Raw genomic sequence first — 21,610 nt, forward strand, 5'->3', positions numbered from 1 at the left:
CATTTTTGTATATTTGAACAATTCAATTCAAATTGGTTGCGAATATCAACTCAAATTAATCGAAACCCATTTTAGTTCCCTCTCAAATGCATTGGAGCTCATATAATCTATTGCATATGAAAATGATCTCATTCAAAAATAGAATATACAAATTGGATTCCACGCATTAAAACTAATTTTGGGCGGGATAAGGAAGGATTAGGGTTTCCAACACTATAGAGGATTTAGAAATAAGGGAGCTCATATAATCTATTGCATATGAAAATGATCTCATTCAAAAATAGAATATACAAATTGGATTCCACGCATTAAAACTAATTTTGGGCGGGATAAGGAAGGATTAGGGTTTCCAACACTATAGAGGATTTAGAAATAAGGGATAAGGGATTAGGGATCAAATTATCCTTTTTAATTGTGTGATAGACATGCATATGCATTATTTGCAAATAATAATACAAAGTGCCACCAAATAAGAAAAATAACACAATTTAAAAGTTCCCTATATCGATCACTAGCTATCTCCCATGAAACTAAAATGGAAGAATAATCATAAGCCTACAAAGACATCTAATACATAATTAGGTTTGCTCAAAATATACTTTAATTAGTAGTGTCTTTGGTTGTAGATGCATGTTTAGTTTGAAGATGAACCAAAGAGTAATAAGCACCACAAGGTCCTTTAGCCAACAAAGTTTTGTGACTTCCAATCTCCACCATTTTCCCTTTATCTAAAACAGCAATAACATCACAATTGTGTATGGTACTCAACCTATGTGCCACAACAACACTTGTTCTTCCCACCATTACCATATTCAATGCATCTTGCACTACTTTTTCTGAATTATTATCTAGTGCACTTGTTGCCTCATCTAGTAGCAACACCTTTGGATTCTTCAACATGGCTCTAGCTATTGCTATCCTTTGTTTTTGACCTCCTGAAAGTTGCACCCCTTTGTCACCACACCATGTCTCATACCCATCTTTTAAGCTAGATATGAAATCATGAGCATTGGCTACTCTTGCTGCCTCTATGATCTCAATTTCATCAATGTGGTCACATGTTGTTCCATATGCAATGTTGTCTCTTATGGTTCCATTAGTCAATGTTGGCTCTTGGCTCACAAGTGCTATGTGTTTTCTTAGTGACTTTAGGTTATATGATTTTATGTTCATATCATCTATTGTCACACTTCCTTTAAATGGGTCATAGAATCTCTCAATTAATCCTATGATGGTTGATTTTCCGGATCCACTTTGGCCCACTAATGCCGTTGATTTCCCCGCTTCAATTTTAATTGAAAAATCTTTAAAGATAACTACATTCGGCCTGGCAGGGTAAGAAAAATGCACGTCGTGAAATTCTATTTGGCCCATTAAAGTCTCGGGCTTAAACCCACCAGGGTCATCTGGCTTGATTTTTGTACGTCGATCTAAGATGGCAAAAATTGAGCTAACAACATTACCACCTTTGACAAGGTCTTTAGTCATGCTTCCAGCATCGGCTATAACTCGTCCTGTACTCACCACAACCATAAAGCTCTCAAATAACGCTTTCTTTGTTATGTACCCATCAATGATAAGCTTGCCGCCGTACCAATAATTCACAGCCCAAGTACAAGACATCAAGAATTGGGAAAGCCCAAGCCCAATACCCGCAAACCACGATTGTCGAAAATTCTCTTGAATTGGCCTTTGTTGGGCCATTTCAAGCATTTTGAGTATTCTATCTTGAGAAGAAAAGGCAGTGATGGTTCTAAGATTTGAAACAGCTTCACAAGCTAACTTACTACTTTCTTGTTGGGCTTTGGTGGACTTGCTTGACATGCTTTTGAGTAACACACTTCTTGTATAAAAGCAAGCTATTAAAATTGGTTGAATAGATATCATAACTATGTTTAGCCTCCATGAAATGACTAGAGCCATAGTGTATGCTGTCACTACCGCTGAAAAAGTTTGTACCAACAAAGACATTCTATCACCAACTAATGACCTCACCTAAAAAAACAAGAGTTGTCACCACCATTAATCACTAATTAAGCATATAATTAAGGTGGATATTTTAGATACGGATAAGATTAGATTAGCATAATACAAACAAAAAAAGTTTGATTAAAGAAGAGAAAGAAAAAGATAAAAAAACATGATTGATTTATGCATTAATTAATGTTGGGTTAGTTGTATGTAACGACGACAAAAGTATCTATCTAACACATGAAAAAGTAAAATCAAAAACTTTTTTTAGTCATGGAATCACAGCCTCATATACAAAGTCTCATTGTCTCAAGCATTTCCAATAGAAGTGTTCATAAATATAAGTTTTCATTTGTTTTCTTCATGATTTCCAATTGAATGACATTTTATTTTTCTTCATGATGTGATATTTTTATTATTAAGTTTACATGATTAAAAAATGTCAAGTTAAACAATTTATTAATTATAATTTACAAAATTGATACTTATGGATATGCAAAGAGTATTTGAAATTGGTTACCATGTTGACAATAAAGTGTTATTATAATTTTTTTTACGACGTTGTTAATGAGAATCGAACCTAATATTAAAAAAAGTAAAAGTAAAACAAAATATTTGCATTGATGATATTGTACTCAATCAAATTACATAGGATGATATATATATACAATAAAAATGCTGCTGTCAATATTAATGTAAATAAGTGTCCGGCTGTCAAAATTAACTCTCTAATAAAAACTATTTACTAGCTAATAAAAAGGAGTTTGACCTCTAATTTTACACAGCTGTAAAACTGTGAGTTAAATCCCAATACCTAATGCATACTACTTAAATTCCTTAAACACTAGATCAAACTCAGTGACTTAATTAACAACAAATTGTTATTTATAACTTTATATTTTTTATTTTTTATAAAATTCAAATGATTACATAAATTTCAAGGAATAATGTATACATATTTATATTCTTTTGAAAAATATTCTATTTGAGTGGTTAGAATAAGAGCATAAATTTTAGGAAATGGATTCAGTGAAGTCAATAAATACAATTTTAAATTATGATCGTCCGATTTTGATTGGACGCTTACAAATAGCCCGACTGCATGAATCACCGAAAAAACGAATTCATGGAATCCAGGTCCTAAATTTTAAGAGAAAAGTTATACTGCACCAAAATATACCGAGACTTGAGCTTATGTTTATTTCTTCATTAAGAACCTTTCGTTCGCGTAAAAAGAAAAAAAATTAAAATATAGTTGAATTGGGCTAAGAATATGGCAAAGCTAGAACATACCTTAAATTCAAAATACGCTTACAAAAATACTTACATTGATTAACGATCAACAAAATTTTAATATTTACAGTGAGAGTCAAATTCACGCTCTTATAGAATATGTTTATTGTGGAGGCTTTCATTCACCTTTTGAAAAATTTGAAAAACAAATAAGGGAATCGGAAATGGAAGTGATGTGATGTGATTTGTGGAGCATCCATTCCCTCCTTTTTTTTGGTGTCAAATAATGTACGACAAGGATGTGACATTTTAAGCTCAATAAATATGAGTGTCATTTTCTTAATTTTGTTGAGACTTTCAAATTTGATGAGATGATACTCATCTTATAATTCAATTTTACTATAAGATTTGAATTAAATAATATTCAAATTCCAAGATATATCAAAGTCTAAGATATTACTCCCTCCGTCCTAAAATATAAGAGTTAGTTTGACTAATGCATGTATGTCAACGCACAATTTTGATCATTAAATCTTTAATTCTTTATTAGTAAAAATTATAAAAACTTGATATTTTAAAAATACTCATCAAAACAAATCAAAGACTATCTTATATGTTAATATTTATATCTATATATTATTAAAAATATATAGTCAAGATAAATGAATAGTGTCATTTAGTCAAAATAGTTATTATAAAATGGGACGGAGGGAGTAGATTATCTACTATCATTATAAGATTTGAATTAAATTATATTCAAATTTTAAGATGAGTTAGAATCCGCTAACACCAGGTGTCAAACTTTATTTTGACACCAAATCATAACCCTCTATTTCTATTCATCCAACGGTGAATATTTATCCGATTAAAATCTCGTGTGAGTATTGTGTACAGTATTACTGCTCCAGCATCCACACCATATTCACCAAGTATATTTTTTTCTTCCGTCAAATCCCTAATTCTCCTATAGCTAGCTTTGTTCACCCCTGTTTATTAGTCTATTGTTGTGATGTATCTCAAGAGTCCTTGGCTATTTTATAATTTGTAATTGATGCGATCTGATTCTACCAATTGATCTAGACTCTTCATCTTTTTCCCCTATTCTAAACTTCTTCCATAAGGGACAATTCTTTCCAAATACCGACATGATTTGTAAAGTTCTTTTTGCCACATGAAGAATATCAATGGATATGAAAAAAATTTCATGTACCGAAATTTAATTGTTCTCAAATTGCCTACTAGAATTTATTTCTCACATTCACTCTACATAATTCTTTTTCAATGAGAAATTTCCTGAATCGTTACTGCACGAATAGAGATGGAAATCAAACGAAGCAGTTGGCGTGCATTGAGTTTGCAACCCTGAATGCGTATCATATGAATTTTTAAGTGAAATAATATGAACCATTGGATGAAAAATAATAGAGGGTTAAGATTTGGTGTCAAAATTAAATTTGACACTTGGTGTCAACGGATCCTAGCTCTTCTAAGATATATCAAAGTCTAAGATATTAGATTATCTACTATCATATCACTACTATCGGACAACTCGTGTCAAATTATAGATGTTCAATTCTTTTCTTTTTTTTTTTTTACATAAAGATGAAGCATTAGTGAAATATGTTAAAAAAATTATATTGAATTAACTCGTGTCAAATTATATTGTTAAAGTAAATAAATAGGAGTATCATCAAATACCAACAAAATATGAATTCATGAAATGAAAATAACGTACCACATTAGCATCATTGGCAAGTCGAGAACAAACAGCACCACTAGAATTTTCATCACAATCAAACCACGCAACTTCAAAAGTGATTATCTTAGAAAGCATGCTTTCCCTCACACGTTTAGTCAAATACTCTCCCATATATGCAAAGTTATAATGTTGTCCAACATTAACCACCAAAGTTATCACAAAGAGACCCAAAAAGCAAAGTGAATAGACCTTAGTTTTGTTTTTTATCTCCTCATAATCCGTATCAAAATAAATAAATATCATTGAACCCATTGCATATGCATAAACCGGTTGAACCGCACCAAACACCATCGCATTCAAACACCCAAAAACCGCTTGTTTCCATTCAGGAATATTTAATAAAAGTAATCTCCAAAACGACACAGTTTTACCTTCATTGACGTTAACATTATTAATATTGTTTTTTTCGTCTTCCACTAAAGTGGTCGGATCAACAAAACATGTGATTTGTGGGTCCCTTTTAGTGAATGTAGTTGTAACGGTTTCTTCTTCTACTCTTTCCTTGTCGGTTTGTTGGTTGTGGACAAGAGAGGAGTAAACACCGGTGTCGTTTTGGAGAAGTTCATTGTGTGAGCCAATCTCGATGATTTTGCCGCCATGCACGACAGCGATTATGTTAGCATTTTGGATTGTGGAGAGGCGGTGGGCAATTACGATGGTGGTGCAATCGATTGTTGCATTGTCGAGTGCTTGTTGAACGAGTCGTTCTGATTTAGTGTCTAAGGCGCTTGTTGCTTCATCCAAAAGAAGGATTCTTGGTTTCTTGATTATTGCTCGAGCAATTGCTATCCTCTGTTTTTGTCCACCTGATAATTGAACCCCTCTTTCACCCACCTGCATCAATCATTGCTAAAATGATAATTAGTGTCACTCCGATTAATAAAAATATTTTCTTTCAAAGAAATATTCTACAAACACATCTTTATAGTATATTGTTGATTAGATAAAAAAAAAAAAGAAGTCAAAACTCAGAAGGTGGTATTATTATAAAAAACTCAGATTTTATATCGGGTCTAATTTAACTTTCCAAAATTGTGAGCCGACGAGCCGTGCACAATTGTAAGATTTTTGGTTCGGACTTCAATAAAGATTCTTACCATAACAATATCGACAGATAAACTTGGTCCTACACATTTCTTGAGCTTTTTTTCAAATATATATTTTTGGCACATTTCTTTAGTTAGAATAATAAATATTTTTCTTTAAAATTTAATATTCGGCCTTAGGACCGACTAATCCAAGGGGATCAATCCCACCGTCCACTTGCGGGGTCCATTTAAAGCTAGAGTTTTAATAATAAATATTAAATAACAGTTAAGCAATTAAGTTCATGATTTCACTCACCTGGGTATTGTAACCTTGAGGAAGCAATGAAATGAAATCATGAGCATTACAAATTCTAGCAGCTTCAACAATCTCATCCTCAGTAGCATCTTCCTTACCAAAAATTATATTCTCTTTAATACTTGTTGCAAACAAAGAAGGTTCTTGACTAACCAGCCCCATAATTGATCTAAGCCACTTAATATTCAACTTATTTATAGCCACACCATCAACAAGTATCACACCACCAATTGGATCATAAAATCTTTGCAATAAAGCTATCAATGTTGATTTTCCTGAACCACTTTCACCAACCAATGCCACTGTTTTTCCAGCTGGAATTTTGAAACATAAGTTTTTAAGGATAATTGTTTCTGGTCTTGTTGGATATGCAAATTCTATGTTGTTAAATTCCACTTCTCCTGAAACTTTTTGTATTATTTCTCCTGTTGTATTGTTGGAATCTATGTTTGGAACTCTTGATATCACTCTCTTGATTGTTTCACCTGCTGAACTTGCTTCTGAAAAATTCCTTAGGCTAGATAAACTTGTTCCTAATCCTCTGTTTCATATATAATAACAAACATAATCACTCTATTAGCATATACATTTTTAGCACATACTATAATTTTTGAAATAATATGAGTGTATGTCATTGTGAGGAGATGTGGTGTCCACCTCACTTATGTAGTTGTTCAAAACTCAATGTCATGATCTCCGGACTCAGTCATGACCTAACAGTGGTATCAGAGCTTATATTTTGACGAAGGATTCGGCTGGTTCTTTGTATCGAAAGTCTTCTTAACAAAGGTGGTCACGCGGAGTGTTCCATCGAGTGCCACAACGGCGGTGTAACTGTAATGGATGAAAAAGATTCCGTTTGTGGGGGAGTATGCTCATATAGAATGGATGGACCCACACTTGAGAGGAAGATTGTTGATATTTCAAGTGTGAGTTAAGCCACACATTAGGTAGAAAAGTTGATGTTTAACACTTTATAAGTGAGAGACCCATGAACCTAATTAATGTCTTAAGGTTTTAGGTTAAAACGTTGTGTCCAACTCACTTATATAGTAGTTCAAGGATTGATCTGGTCTTCTTACTTATAAAGTGTACAACATCCACTTTTTCTTTCGATGTGAGACTCAACTCATACTTGAAATACCAACATTCTCCCCCTCAAGTGAGTCTCCCTCAAACGTAAGTTTTTTCATCCACTTGCACCACCATTGGGAATCCATCAACAGAACACGCCACCTGAACACTTTGGCAGGAAGACTTTCGACACAAGGAGTCGGTTGGAGCCAGTTCAAACAGACTATGATACCAGTGTTGGGTCATGAAGGGGTCTGGGATGATCAAATCGGGCCTTGAACAACTAGACACGTGAGTTGGACACCACATCTAAACACAAAACCTTAAAGTAATTGGTTCCCTGTGTCCTCTTACTTATAATGTGGTCAACATCCAATTTTCTATCCTATGTGAAACTCAATTCACACTTGAAATATCAACAATCTTTATCTCAAGTGTGAGTCCCTCTCAAACACTCAACCCATAAAACATCAACCCTAAAGCCTCCACCCTAAACCTTCAACTCTACACCTAAACCCTAAACTCTAACCCTCAACCTGACCCCTAACCTCAACCCTAATTCTTCAACCCTCAACCCTAACCCTAACAAATGGCCAAATTATTATATAATTTAATGACAAATAAGCAAAAACAAAAAGAAAACAATAAAAAAGTCAAATATATTTAGTAACTAAATTTATATTTGACTTTTGAACCTTTTTGCTTATTAGGGATGAAGTAGTATATTAGAGTGATTAAAAAGTTTGTTCTTGATAAAGAGAATGGTTAAAAAGTTAATAAAGCATAAATGAATTATTGAAATGAATGAGATAAGGTTTAGATAACATTACAATCCACCAAGTGCTATGGTTGCTCCAACAGCAAAAACTGTCCCTCCTTTAGCACCATGGTACATCACCAATCTACTTCCATAATAGCACATGAAAGACCAAATTGCAAACACAAAACCATTGCTTCCAATAGCTAAACCTTTAGCTAATCCTTGTTTTAAACCCAAATTAACAGTCCCTTGTAGAGCATTAGAGAAAGCAATCATAGATTTGTTTTCTCCCACAAATGAATAAACAGTTCTAATGGAAGATATTGTTTGTTCTGCTATTGTGTCAGCTTGATTGTACTCTTCCCTTATCTTGCTTGATAAACTCATCAATGTCATGCCATAGATTAATCCAGGGATCACTAGAAGAATTAAAAATGGGAATACTACAATTGCCAATCTCCATAGCATTGCAAATGCCACTATATAGCTCCCAATGAACAATGAAATGTTCATCAACAAATTTGGAACCTGTTTTCATTTTTGTATAAGAGAAAATTAATTATATATAATATTATGTTAAGATATCAAATAATTATGAGCAAAGTTGCACACTGAATCAAATTTCCTGCTGTAAATACATCACGTAGTTTCAACAGCCAGCCATCTGATTAAAATGAATGGTTAAGATTGATTCACTTTATAAAATTGAGTTGTAATCTGAACTGTCCGATCTTTAATCAACGACCGAGATTGATTACTACATTAAACAGTGTAAGAATCTTACAACATTCAATTAGGATCCCTTGTGCGCGCATATATATATATATATATATATATATATTCTAGGCAGTCATATATTTGAATTTGTACTATTCTAAAAGAAGAAAAAATAAAGGCATATGCAATCTTCTTTTTTGTTTCTACTATTACCTTTTCACTAAGAACATCTTGAATTATAAGAGTGTCATTAGAGACACTAGTGATGATTTCTGAGGTACTTGTCACCTGCAAATCAAAGTAAGAAACTTCTTGTCTAAGAACTGCTTTAAGGTACTTGCATCTCATTCTTGAAGCTTGTCTCCCACTTGTCCTTGTCCAACAGTAACCCTCTAAAAATAATGTTCAGAATCAGAAAAAGAATATAGAAAATATATGATAAAAATAAAACAAATTACAAAAACTCACCAAGGAAACAAATAATAAAAGATGCACAGGCCAAATATAACCAAGCAAGTGCATTCTGCATCATTAATCAATAAAGTCAAACCAAGTTAGCTATTCTATAATTTGTGTATGAAAAGGACTCTCATACTCTCCCACTTGAATATGAATTAATGTGTAGTTAATTTAGTACTCTTATTGCAATTATTCCTCAAAATTCTTTTTCTAATTTGATCAATTATTCCCCAAAATTCTAAGAACATAAAATTCTAAAAAAGAAAATAATCCCTCCATCGTAAATTATAAGGTAAAAAAAATTCACACTTATTAAAAAACAACAAAACATAATTATTTGGAGTTTTTATTATTTAAATAAGTTGTATAGGAAGATGTAAATTATTATTTTTTTATTTAGTTATGGAGAAAATAAGAGAGAATCAATTAAATGCACCTTGCATATAATTTTATGAGAATAAGCAAAAAAAAATCTTGAAAAAGATAAATAATCGTTTTTTTTTCTTATAATTTGGAACACTAAAGAAGGATTATTTTTTTCTTATATTTTGGGCGGAAGGAGTAGAATTTATGTTGATGGGATCAGAGACCCTTGGGAATCCGCTAGTTGGGAACCCCGAAGAAAATCTCCCCATGGAAAAGACGATGGATATTTTGAGGATTGAGATAGTAAGCGAGGGATGACTGCGCACCCTACACCATTAAACAATAAAATGTGAATTTATTATTGTGATAAGTTTTGTGTCAAAAAAAAAAATTATTGTGATAAGTTATTAAAAAAAATTTGTAGTTCGAGATCATTTATGTTAATATTTTTTACATTTATTTATAAAAACATTATAATTTTAGTTAAATACATTATAAACATAAGCATAATAAAAACCATTTTCACATTCATTATGTAATTAGCAATAAAATTATTCATACAATACTTTAAATAATATTGATAATAGCAATCGATCATATCGTGTCTAGTACGGATACACACATTAGTTTTTACACCAAAAAAACAAATAATTTACGCTACACCGTGATAGAAAATCTAAATATTTGTGTGAGGTTTAAGAGAGAGATAGAGAGTACCTTATTGATGTTATGGATGAAAATGTTTGGTTCCATAGTAGATGAACTCCCAATATTATTGATCATGCGGCTACTAATATACAAAATCAAAGGAAAGGTGAACCCTTCACCAATTGCTCCAATGGTACCTAAAACCATAAGTAACCAATCTTCCCTATCAGCATGCATGAAAATGGACCATATAGACCCATTCTTGTTCTTCTTAAACAAATCTATCCACTTTCTATTATCCACACCTCCCATTTTGTTGATACACCCTATTTTTGAGAAACAAACAACAGTATGAATTCTAAGACACACTTGATGTTTTAGTCTTGTTTTGGATTTCTTAGCTAACTACATGTAGCAACATCCTTAGGAATTTATAGGAAGGATCAGTGTATCTATTTATGAAAGGATGTGGTGGGGTCAAAACTAATTAAAGGGGCCAGAATAATGTTTTGAGAATTCATATGATGGCATGTGATGAGGCTTGTGTTCATATGGAGTCGCATGTGATGATTTCAAAGGGAATTTGCTCCTGTTTGGATTTTATAATTATATTATCATAAGCATCACCTTTTTTTATAGCCACTCATTTTCACTTTTTAAAAGATTTAATTTTTTTCTTACGTACACTCTTTACACCATATTCACTAGTTGAGTTGAGTCGATTTTAGTCAAATTCGTTATTTAATTTTATCAAATTTAATTGAGTTAGGAAAAATATTAGTATTTTATATGTTAAAATCGAGTCAACCTGACCTGATTATGATTGGGTTGGGTCAACGAATCCTTAAACATAACTTTTAAATAAATTTTTTAAAAAAATTACATTATATTGTATATTTCATGAAAAAATTTACTATTTACTATTTAACATTTTAATTTATTTAACAATCTTAAACTTTATCATAAAAAATATATTTAAAATCATGAACTTATTACCCGAACCAACCACTTCATAGAAAAGATTAACACACACATTTGAATGCGTTGAGTTTGCGAGTTTATGGATTTGAAATCATAAACTGACTATATGAACTAACCACTTCATATTTGAATGAATTGGTTTGGTTAGATTATAAACGTGAATGAGTTCAGGTAAAATAATGGTTGGTCATGGTTTCACTCACCGGGCTTCATCTATGACAATCCTAGTAGGAGAGAGGGTGCATCGAGTAGTTGTCAAGGAAACATAATGTGTTTTGAATGAATGATCGTTGTTGACTATGTGTGTCCTGGTTGGCAATGACATTCAAAGCCTTTGAACACATCTACTATAGTTGGCGAAAGAATATAGCGTGTCTAAGTAAGAAAGATGTACTTCAATGTCATGGCAAACCACCTAAGAAAAAGTGTTGTTTGAAGTTGGAGACAGGGACGGATCTAGACAAGAAAATCTAGTATGGATAAAATCTTAAAGTAAATGTAACAAAAAAATATATAAAAATTAAGAAACAATGAACATAAAAAATGGAGCAGGAGCAGCAAAAATCTGGCGTGGCTTTAGCCACACCCAACCCCTACTTGTGTCCGTCCTGATTGGAGAGGGGCATGACTTTAAGGGACATCGATATTTTCATTGTGTTTCGTCCTAACCTCTCATTGTTTTCTACTAAAAAGTAATTTATCTTTCTTAATGGTTGTGTTCAATAAGTTTTTCGGCAAGTAGAATGATTGCATAATAAAGGGATAAAACCATAATAACGATAATTATAATAATAAATTCACGATCTAATTATAATAATAACAAATTAAAGTCATAAAATGCCATAAAATTAAATTAAATATAAAACTCAACATCCAAAATAAAGTTTTAAAAAGAGTACTAAATAATATGCCTCTAACTCCAATGAAGCCACTACATACTTCACTTCAATATCCTCCTGAGAGAGCCCACTGTGTATAAAACAAGTAACAAAAGTGACACATGTAGGTTAGTACATTCATATGTGTGCTGAGTAAATTTAAAAGTATATATATATGAATTAGCATTCACAAAAATCGTATAGAAATAATCAAACAAAAGAAACTCATAATCACATATATTATCTTTTGTTATAATGAAAGGAATTCAATGCTCATAATCTTGTATTATATATTATATATATTAGATTAGACTAAGATAGATAATCACATTTAGATACCCTGTTCAAAAGCTAGGTCCCTTCTCAACATTTATAGATTAAGCAAAATCATTTTCCCTCTAAAGCTAAGCACTAATCACACTAATAGCATTCATAAATAAACATGTATCAAATTATAATATTTTTTTTTCACTAAAATAAAAAGATATACATTCAAATGGACATAATACATCAAATTATAAATAAATAGTTTTCATAGTAAAAAATCCTCATAATTATAACTTGATCTCAATGATGTTTTTTCTTTTTTTGATAAGGAAAGATTTGCATTAAGGAAGTACTAGGAGTACTTCAACCCTTCCAATTATAATAAAACATCAAATACCTTCTAAGCAAGCTAGAGGATTAGTGCACCAATTGTAAAAAATATATATAACAAGAATTACTATAAAAAGTAAAGACGACCTTTAAATTGAGTTCACGAGCCTAACATTATTATTAATTACTAAAATAATAAGCCATTCATACATAATTTTTGTCAAATACTCGATCTATCCATAAATATATACACTCAATTTTGAACAATCATGATCCGTTTGGTTCTATGGAAAGAAAGTGAGAGGAAATAAAATTACGCAAACCAATACATGTTAGTCTAAATTCATGCATTGGTTTGCGTAACTTTCTTTCCTCCCACTTACTTTTCATAGAACCAATCGGACCTAAGACTCCTTCTCACGCAACATTTCACAAACACATTGTGGGTTATTCTAAGTAACATATACTCATTTCACATGATCACACAAATTGAGTGAAATACACATGATTCAAATGTAAAAGGATCTCAATAAACTCAATGTATATATCATTGTTGGACCGTCTAATATATAATTTTTTTTTAGAAAGTCTAATATATAATCCTAATACCTAAATACATGCGAAACAAATAGCATGTAGTTGACAATTTGTGGCGTTCACGTGGACAACATATATGTGGCCGTTGGATCAATATTAGACCGTCCAACTTTGAAGCTTAATATTTCTATTTTATTAAGAACAAAATTTGTATTAAAATCTAAACATTATGATCTCGATCCAACTATCACGGATGTGTTGACTGTATGAGTAGCGGCGCAACTTGTTGTCTATTTGTCTTTCATTCAAGTATAATTATCCTCGAACAATAGGAAATCTGATTTCTCAAAAGACTTCCAACAATGATAAAGGATCTTACCACACACATATATATATATATATATATATATATATAGAAGTAGAATGGTCAACCACTACAACAAGGGGACGCAGAAATTCAATAATTTTCTAAGTAAAATCTCTTAGAGTGCCATCAATGTAGGAGTGAAAAGAATTTGTTTTCCTTTTTTATTTGAACAAAAACAAAAAAAATTACAAAAATTGAGAATATAATTACTAGAAATTACATAAATCCATTGTATGCATAGTATATTTAGGTATATATAATCATCCGAATCACCAATTTTTTTTTGTCAAGTCTGAATTGCCATTTTTTTTTTTTTGGTGCAAGAAAGTGGGATAAATATACTCTCTTTACTTTTTTTAGATCCAAAAAAAGAGGGGTGAAACAGGTATTTTAATTCATGGAGTCAATATTTTCTTAAGCAAGAACAATTACTAAAAAATACCATTTATAAAATATAAATCGATTCAAAAAGTAAAAAAGTATGCTCAATAAGCTCAAAATGCATAGAATTTTTAAATACCTCATCTAGAAGAATGGAGATCCAATACTAGATTCAATGTGGCCAAAATTTGTTCCATATAGCCTCCCAAGCTATCCAAATGAAAGAACAACAATAATCATTTTGAACGGTCTCTATTGGTTCAGAAGGCGACTCCACTATATTCGGTTCAGAAGGCGACTCCATTATATTCGTATCAGTTGGTCTTTCATCTTGATGTTCAACATGATTTTGGCCATCATTATTTCTCTTGCGTAATGCTTTAACTCGTTTTCTTGAGGAAATGAATTCCTTGTCTTCATAGATCGTTTCAAGCTTACGAAACGGCCGAGGTTTGCGATGAGGCATTTGATAGAATATGAGTTAGAATTTAGATGATTTGGAGAATTATTTAGCTCAGATCTAGGAAAACAAAATAAATTTGGTGACCAAATAAATATGGAGTAGAAATATTATATTTGTAACGGTTAGGTTTGATGGAGTTTAGAGAGAAACAAGAAAAACAGACGAATCTGAGTTCTTAAAATCAATAATTTTTCTAGTAATATATAATTTTTTATATTAACACTTTTGACTAACAAAATAATTTTTAAATCGGGTCAAATGTATAATTATTAAAAATCACGTCAAATGTATAATTAGTAAATTTATTCGAGTTTTTTAATTATTAAATTTCTTACGGATAAATAATGTAACACCCCAAAATTTTGGTCCGTACACATTATATATATACGAATATATAGTTTTATGTTTTTCTTTTTAATAAATTAATTTATAAAATCAATGGGATGAGAAATACTTATTAATTTAGAAGGAATTCAAATGATTATTAGTTTAAATAAATTAGATTATATTATTTTTTACAGAATGAGCTAGGTCAAGTTGACCCCTTCTATCCTCTATAGTATCGTTTACATATATAATCTTCACTTTTTAATGCGCTCAACTTTATTGGATTCAGAAATTTCTAATCCATTTATTTTTACAGGGAGAAATTTTTAATCCATTGATGAATAGTGCTTCTAACAAAATAATTACATCATTTTTTTTAGATTTACTTTTGCCACCTTATTCATTTTCTCGCGTCCTACGAATTTACCAAAATACTCATGTTCGTTACTTAGGTAGCGGATGCCCCAAAAACACCTTACCTTTATAACGTCCGCTACTTAAGTAGCGAACAATATTTTTCAAAAGATTCTCATTTTTATAACGTCCGCTACTTAGCGAAAAGGTAAAATGGGAAACGCGTGCGTAGGGCGCAAAACAAAAACGGGTAGGATCATAAAAGTAAATCTTCCTATTTTTAGTAAGTCAATGAACACAAAATACTAGTATCCAACAAACAAATCATTCAATCCAAAGTGTGATATAAACCAAACCTACTTATTATCGGATATTTATTCATCAAACTTTTCATAGGTTGTTGATTAGTGGGAAATGATAATTATATTAGAGTTTGTAGGATAACTGAATTCCTCTTCAAAATGGGATGAATGTATGATCTTGCAAACTCTATTAATATCAAATTTTTCTAAGGTTGATGAATTGTTTGATTTGGAAAGAAAAAAAAATGTATGGGGAAGAAATAATCTTTATCTTTTTGAATTAAATCAAACTCTTAGTTACCCAATTAAAAAAAAAAGACACAATAATTTACTGATTCTTAGTTACCTGATTTGGTAAGAATCAGGTAAATTAAATCAGATTCTTAATTTTTGAATTCCAAACCAAAGAAATTTGGATTCTGAAAATCAAGATTTTTTCTAGTAATATTTAATTTTTGGCTTAAATATGAAAACGATCCCTGCAATTACACCTTATTTTGATTTTGGTCCCTGTAAAAATAAAAATTTGATTTTAGTCCCTGCAAAATCTCTTTTTTTTAAAAAGGTCCTTGAGGTGGTTTTTTTGGTGACATGTCAAATTGTTGATGTTTTGGCAGATGCTGAGTAGGATTTGTTGATGAAGTGGATATTTACTTGTAATTTTCATTTACTTTTTAAATTAAAAATTACATTCATCATTTTTCAAAAAACACAAAATAAATTGAAAAATAAAAAGTTAAAAGGGGATATGCACAAAATTGAATTATAAGATTTACAATGAACTTGTTTAAAAAAAAAAGATTTACAATGAACTTAATTCTTTAACTTTTTTTTTACGTCATTTTATGTGTGGATATGAATTTTAAGGTTTAAATCTAAAGTTTTCTTTTTTTTTTTATGCACTCTCAATCGTAAATATATGTTATGTTCAAAAAAAAGATGCGTGGAAAAACTAGAAGTCTAAACATATTTGTTGGTTATCTACTCAACACTTGCGGAGTGGAAATAATGGTTGTATTATGGGTCAGACACTTGTGAAAAAGAATCAGAGAGTTAGCCACATTTGTTTGAAAAATTAATATTACTCATTTTTCGGTAGGCTAGTAGATGTGCCGACTTACTCGCAAATATTGGTTGTGAATGGGGTAAAGATAGTTTATTCTGAACATCCTCCTATAAAAAATAATAATTTACATGGACAAGTGTAATAGAAAAATCTACGTTTATAATACGGTACTTTTCCGAGATCAATTTATGTGTAGTTGTTAATATTTTCGTGGACTTAGGCCCGATTAAATACAAAAAATTAAACCTAAAAAAAATACCTTTTTATTGGTCCAATAGTTTAGTAACTATACTGATCACACATATTATTACTATTAGTATAGAAAAGTAAGACATCCAATGTTGGAACGTTGGTCCCTCCATGTCCCTAATAGCTACCATATATTTTGTAAAATAAAACATTTTATCTACTTTTTTAAAAAAAATAAATTTGAGGCGATCTTTCATATCTGTCTTATCCAAAAAAAATCTATATCACTCATCATAAAAATTAATCTCATGTATAAAAAAAAATATTGTTGACAAACTATCTTTTTATTTTAATTATTATCATGAACAAACTATTTTTATTTAAAAATATTGAAGACTTACTATATTGATGTACTTTTATTTTTTTATAAGAAACTATTGATGTATTGTGTCAACAAAAAAAAAACTATTGATGTTCCTGTAAGTTTTTAGCTCAGTTGATAGAAACGTCACACTATATGTTCAGCCGTCAGATTCCATACAATAGAAGTTAAAATAGTTTACAAATGTACAAAACAAGAAAGAACATGTAGAACTCAAGCATGTTTGGTAAATTTATTCTCTAAGCTATTTGTGTGTTTCTGTTTGATAATATGAACCTAAACCATTGAAGACAAATATGACATTTCCAAGTTCTTTGGTGACCTGCTCCATACTAGGGCGAGATTGTGACCTTTCAGTTAAGCAGACAATAGCTATCCTTGCAATCGATACTAACTCGTTAACAAAAGGATTCGAAGGCTGAGGGAGACGTTTATCCAACTTATCCGCCAGCGACATATCATCAAGTATGTTGCTCATAATTTTCCACAAAGGTGATAGTAAGGAATGATATATAAATCCTCCAGGGTGTTTTCCAAAAAGTATTTCCAATGCTAACACTCCGAAACTATACACGTCACATTTCTCATTCACTTTCATTGTGTATGCATATTCTGTACCAAATCAAAAGAGGAATCATGTAAGAATAGGTTTCAAAAACAAACATGACATGTAGAATGTAGATAATTATAAAGCAGTAATATCTCTAACCTGGAGCAGCATATCCAAAGGTTCCTGCATATGAGGACCAGTTGGTTGAGTTAGGATTAAGAAGCTTAGCAATTCCGAAGTCAGAGACATGAGCCACATATTCTAAATTTAGAAGTATATTCTTGCTTGATATATCTCGATGAACAATTGGAGGCGAGCAATGATGATGCATATAACATAAGGCATTAGCTATATCTTTAATGATATTCACTCTTTTATTCCAATCAAATGCTATTGCTTGATCATCATCTTTTAAAATGTTATCTAGACTTCCTTTTTCCATGAATTCGTAGACCAAAAACGAGGCTCGAGAATGCAAACAAAATCCATGTAGCTTTACAATGTTACGGTGTCTAATCTCTGTCAGAGCTTGGATCTCACTTGTGAAAGATTTTAGGTTGGAATTTTCTTCATCTACTACTGAATGGAGTTTTTTCACAGCAACTACTTGACCTGTGTCTAATTCCGCTTTGTAAACACTTCCATGACCTCCAACTCCGATGAGATGTTTATCATCGAAATCTTCTGTGGCTTCAATAATATTCTCATACACCATTTTTCCATCAAAACTCCATATGGTAAATAGGTTTTGAGTATCAATAACGTTCCCTCGAGCTAAATATTCTCTTGTGGTTGAAGTTTTGCAGAGATGATTCGAGAATTTGAAACAAACTAATGCTAGTATTAGAGTTCCAATTGCAAGGGGTAAAATTATCAATAAGACTTTATTGATCTTACGATTATGAGATCGAGTACCGCTTGATGTTGCGCAAGGCTCTAAGCCAGAGACATTACCACACAATCTTTTGTTATTTATGAAAACTTCAATGGTGGCTTTTTGGAAAGCCGGAATGTTTGGAATCGGACCCTCGAATTGATTAAATGATATGTCAACAGATAACAAGCTGAGCATCTGATCAAAGTTTGAGGGAATAAATCCAAAAAGGTTGTTATGTGATATATTCAATGACTCTAAGTATATCAGTTGTGCAAGTGTTAACGGTATTGTCCCATCGAAAAAATTCCCACTGAGATCAAGACTTTGAATGACTTTAAATTGGCCAAACTCAACAGGAATATTTCCTATAAATTTGTTATGGCTCAAATTCATGTTCAATAGTCTAGGAAAATATCCAAGTTGTTTTGTGACATAGCCACTTAGATCATTTCCCGCAAGATTTAACGTCTCAAGTTCCTTTAGTGATGTTATTTCTAAAGGAACGTTTCCTGAAAGACGGTTGTTACTTATCAAGAGTTTGGACAATGAACTCAAGTTGCCTAACTCCTTCGGAATTTTTCCGGTGAGGTAGTTCGAAGATAGGTCAAGTGAATATAAGTTGGTTGCCTCGCCTAGTTCTGGAGGTATACCACCTGATATGTTATTATCAGAGATATTAAGGATCGCCAAGCTTCGACATTTTCCCCAGTCGGGTGAAATGTGGCCATAAAACTTATTTCCACTTAATTGCATATAGTACAAATTTGGATACACACCAAAGTAATTTGTAATATTTCCAGAAAGTTGGTTTTGTTCAAGCCTAATTCTTACAATGCTAGAGCAATTCTTCAAACTCATCGGAACAGGACCAGTGAAGTTGTTTTTCAAAACAGCAAAGTATTTCAACTTTCCACCAATGCAAATATTATGTGGGAGTTGACCAATGAAATCGTTATCAAATATAAAGAAATATGCCAAATTGAAAAGCATGTTGATTTCTGTAGGAAGTGGCCCACTGAGATGGTTTGTAAATATGGTAAGATTTTGTAACTTGCTTAAGTTTCCAATTGTATGTGGGATTTTACCTGATAAAGAGTTATTAGACAAATTGATTTCAACCAAGTTTCTCATCATTCCAATTTCATGAGGTATGAAACCAGAAAGACTATTATCATTAAGCCTTAAATGTTTCATGTTGATCAATTTCCCAATTTCCTTAGGAATGTGGCCATAAATTCGGTTATTTGCTAAATTTAGATACAATAAGTTATCCAACTTTCCTATAGAAAATGGGATATGTCCTATGACTTTGCAAAGTGAAAGAGAAAGGTATGTCAAATTTTCCAACTTCCACAAGTCTTCTAGGATAGGACCATTAATGGAAAGATCGCTATTGCTGAGATCTAGAGTTTCTAGCTTATGCAAATTCACAATATCTTTAGCAATTATAGAACCATTGAATTTGTTTTTTTCAGCTGCTAAGTACTTTAACTTGCTCAAATTCCAAATTTCTTTTGGTATGTTTCCTATAAGGTTGTTACCTCCTAGATTCAAGTGTGACAAGAAGGCTAAGTTCCCGATCGAAATTGGAATAGTCCCTGTGAAATTCGCATACGAAATACTAAGTTCTCTTAGATTTCTTAATGCACCTATTTCATTAGGAATGAAACCATTGAAAACATTGTTATCTAAATATAAAACATGAAGATTGGTCAACTTTGTTATTTCATATGGGATTGTTCCTGTGAGATCATTGTTACTGAGATCAAGATGGTATAGTTTGTACAACGCCCCGACATCGGGAGGAATACTTCCATTCAAGAAGTTGTTACTAAGATTAAGAGTGATGATATTTGAAAGTGATGAGAAGTTAAGAGTTTCAAGTGTACCTCTTAATCTCATATTTGTGAGATTTATATTGGACACAAATTTGTAATCTTCATCACATGTAATTCCTAGCCAGTTGCATGAATTGTTGCCTGTCCATGAAGATAACAAAGTTTGGCTTTCAATTTCAAGGTTGCTTTTCCACTTCAACAATGAACTTGCTTCTCTAATTCTTATACTCATGGTTGAAGAAGATGAAATAGTCATTGAAGAATCAACAACATGAGTAGAAGAGGCTATTATGAATGCACCAAAACATATTGTAAGAAGCTTTATGAACTGAAAGGTTGAAAATAAGAATAGCATGGGTGATTTCTTCATTCTCTAATCAGAGTTAGGATTAGTATGTAATACTTGTAATGTTGCATATATTTTTATAGATAACCAAATTCAGTATGGTGTATACCATTTTTGCAAGTGGTCTATTGACCAGCGTTTAAAATTATAAGAAATTCTAGCGACGATCGATAATCCTGATTAGAAATAAAAACTCATGACTTTCTACATCTTTATGGATAAAAAAGTGATATGATTTGCGTCAGTTCAATATGAACTATATCTTTATTTGTAGTCATTATCTCAACCATAAAAATGAAGATAACTAATAATTTATACGTCCAAACAACGACTTATTGTCCTAGTTTTTTGACTAAGCCACATATATTATACTTTTTAACTATGAAAATCCTTAACTAGGATAATCCTTTTAAAGACATTAAGATAATTTAATTAAAAAGAAATGATAGAAACACAATATTAAACTAATGTGGGGTCTTGCACAAAGTCAAGACGCCAGAGATTTTTAAAGATTTACTGTCATGACAGTTTAGTTTTGAGGACGTGTTAATTTCAATCTTCCATGAAACGTTCAAAATCTGTAGAATTTGTGTATAAACGGAATTTTTTTCTTGAAGGGGAAGTAATGGGACTTGTCATTTTCATTTATTTCTTGTTGGGGAAGAAAACCAACTTGTTTTTTTATTCTTGAATTTGTGCTTATTTTTTATACTTTATCGATCACAAAACTTTGATTTTGTATCATTAAAGTGACTAAAGTGTAAAATGAGAAAATTATTATTTTTTTTGACAAAAGAAAATTAAAATTTGTTATTTTAACAAACTTGTGGTTTATTATGATTTA

The 21,610-nt window shown here is 31.4% G+C and overlaps 2 protein-coding genes across 3 annotated transcripts; both read right to left on the bottom strand.

Annotated features, from left to right (window-relative positions):
* Positions 1 to 387: 387 nt before the first annotated feature.
* Positions 388 to 10,939, bottom strand: LOC123889686 (ABC transporter B family member 15-like). 2 transcript variants are annotated; one of them, XM_045939133.1, is made up of 7 exons: positions 10,401 to 10,939; positions 9,327 to 9,381; positions 9,072 to 9,250; positions 8,212 to 8,669; positions 6,308 to 6,848; positions 4,940 to 5,797; positions 388 to 1,995 (listed from the first exon to the last, which is right to left on the bottom strand). In XM_045939133.1, the coding sequence occupies exons 1-7, from the start codon at positions 10,641 to 10,643 to the stop codon at positions 601 to 603; spliced, it is 3,729 nt and encodes a 1,242-aa protein (XP_045795089.1). In that variant the 5' UTR covers positions 10,644 to 10,939; the 3' UTR covers positions 388 to 600. The 2 variants fall into 2 exon arrangements, with proteins under 2 accessions (XP_045795089.1, XP_045795090.1); XM_045939134.1 differs by lacking the exon at positions 9,327 to 9,381 and having other exon boundaries at positions 10,401 to 10,529.
* Positions 10,940 to 17,262: 6,323 nt separating this feature from the next.
* On the bottom strand, positions 17,263 to 21,177 carry LOC123889773 (MDIS1-interacting receptor like kinase 2-like). Its single transcript, XM_045939266.1, has 2 exons — positions 17,865 to 21,177; positions 17,263 to 17,767 (listed from the first exon to the last, which is right to left on the bottom strand). Exons 1-2 carry the CDS (start codon positions 20,788 to 20,790, stop codon positions 17,400 to 17,402), a joined length of 3,294 nt encoding a protein of 1,097 aa, XP_045795222.1. The 5' UTR covers positions 20,791 to 21,177; the 3' UTR covers positions 17,263 to 17,399.
* Positions 21,178 to 21,610: the final 433 nt, after the last annotated feature.

The sequence above is a fragment of the Trifolium pratense genome, linkage group LG6 (assembly GCF_020283565.1).
Source record: "Trifolium pratense cultivar HEN17-A07 linkage group LG6, ARS_RC_1.1, whole genome shotgun sequence".
In the NCBI taxonomy this organism is placed as follows: Eukaryota; Viridiplantae; Streptophyta; class Magnoliopsida; order Fabales; family Fabaceae; genus Trifolium; species Trifolium pratense.

Excerpts from the sequence above, each read along its gene's own strand:
- LOC123889686 (XM_045939133.1), bottom strand. The coding sequence starts at position 10,643 with ATGGGAGGTGTGGATAATAGAAAGTGGATAGATTTGTTTAAGAAGAAC. Across the intron at positions 9,382-10,400 it reads TCATCCATAACATCAATAAG|AATGCACTTGCTTGGTTATA; the intron begins GTACTCTCTATC and ends TTAATGATGCAG. Across the intron at positions 9,251-9,326 it reads TTTTATTATTTGTTTCCTTG|AGGGTTACTGTTGGACAAGG; the intron begins GTGAGTTTTTGT and ends CATTATTTTTAG.
- LOC123889773 (XM_045939266.1), bottom strand. The coding sequence starts at position 20,790 with ATGAAGAAATCACCCATGCTATTCTTATTTTCAACCTTTCAGTTCATA. Across the intron at positions 17,768-17,864 it reads CTTTGGATATGCTGCTCCAG|AATATGCATACACAATGAAA; the intron begins GTTAGAGATATT and ends GATTTGGTACAG.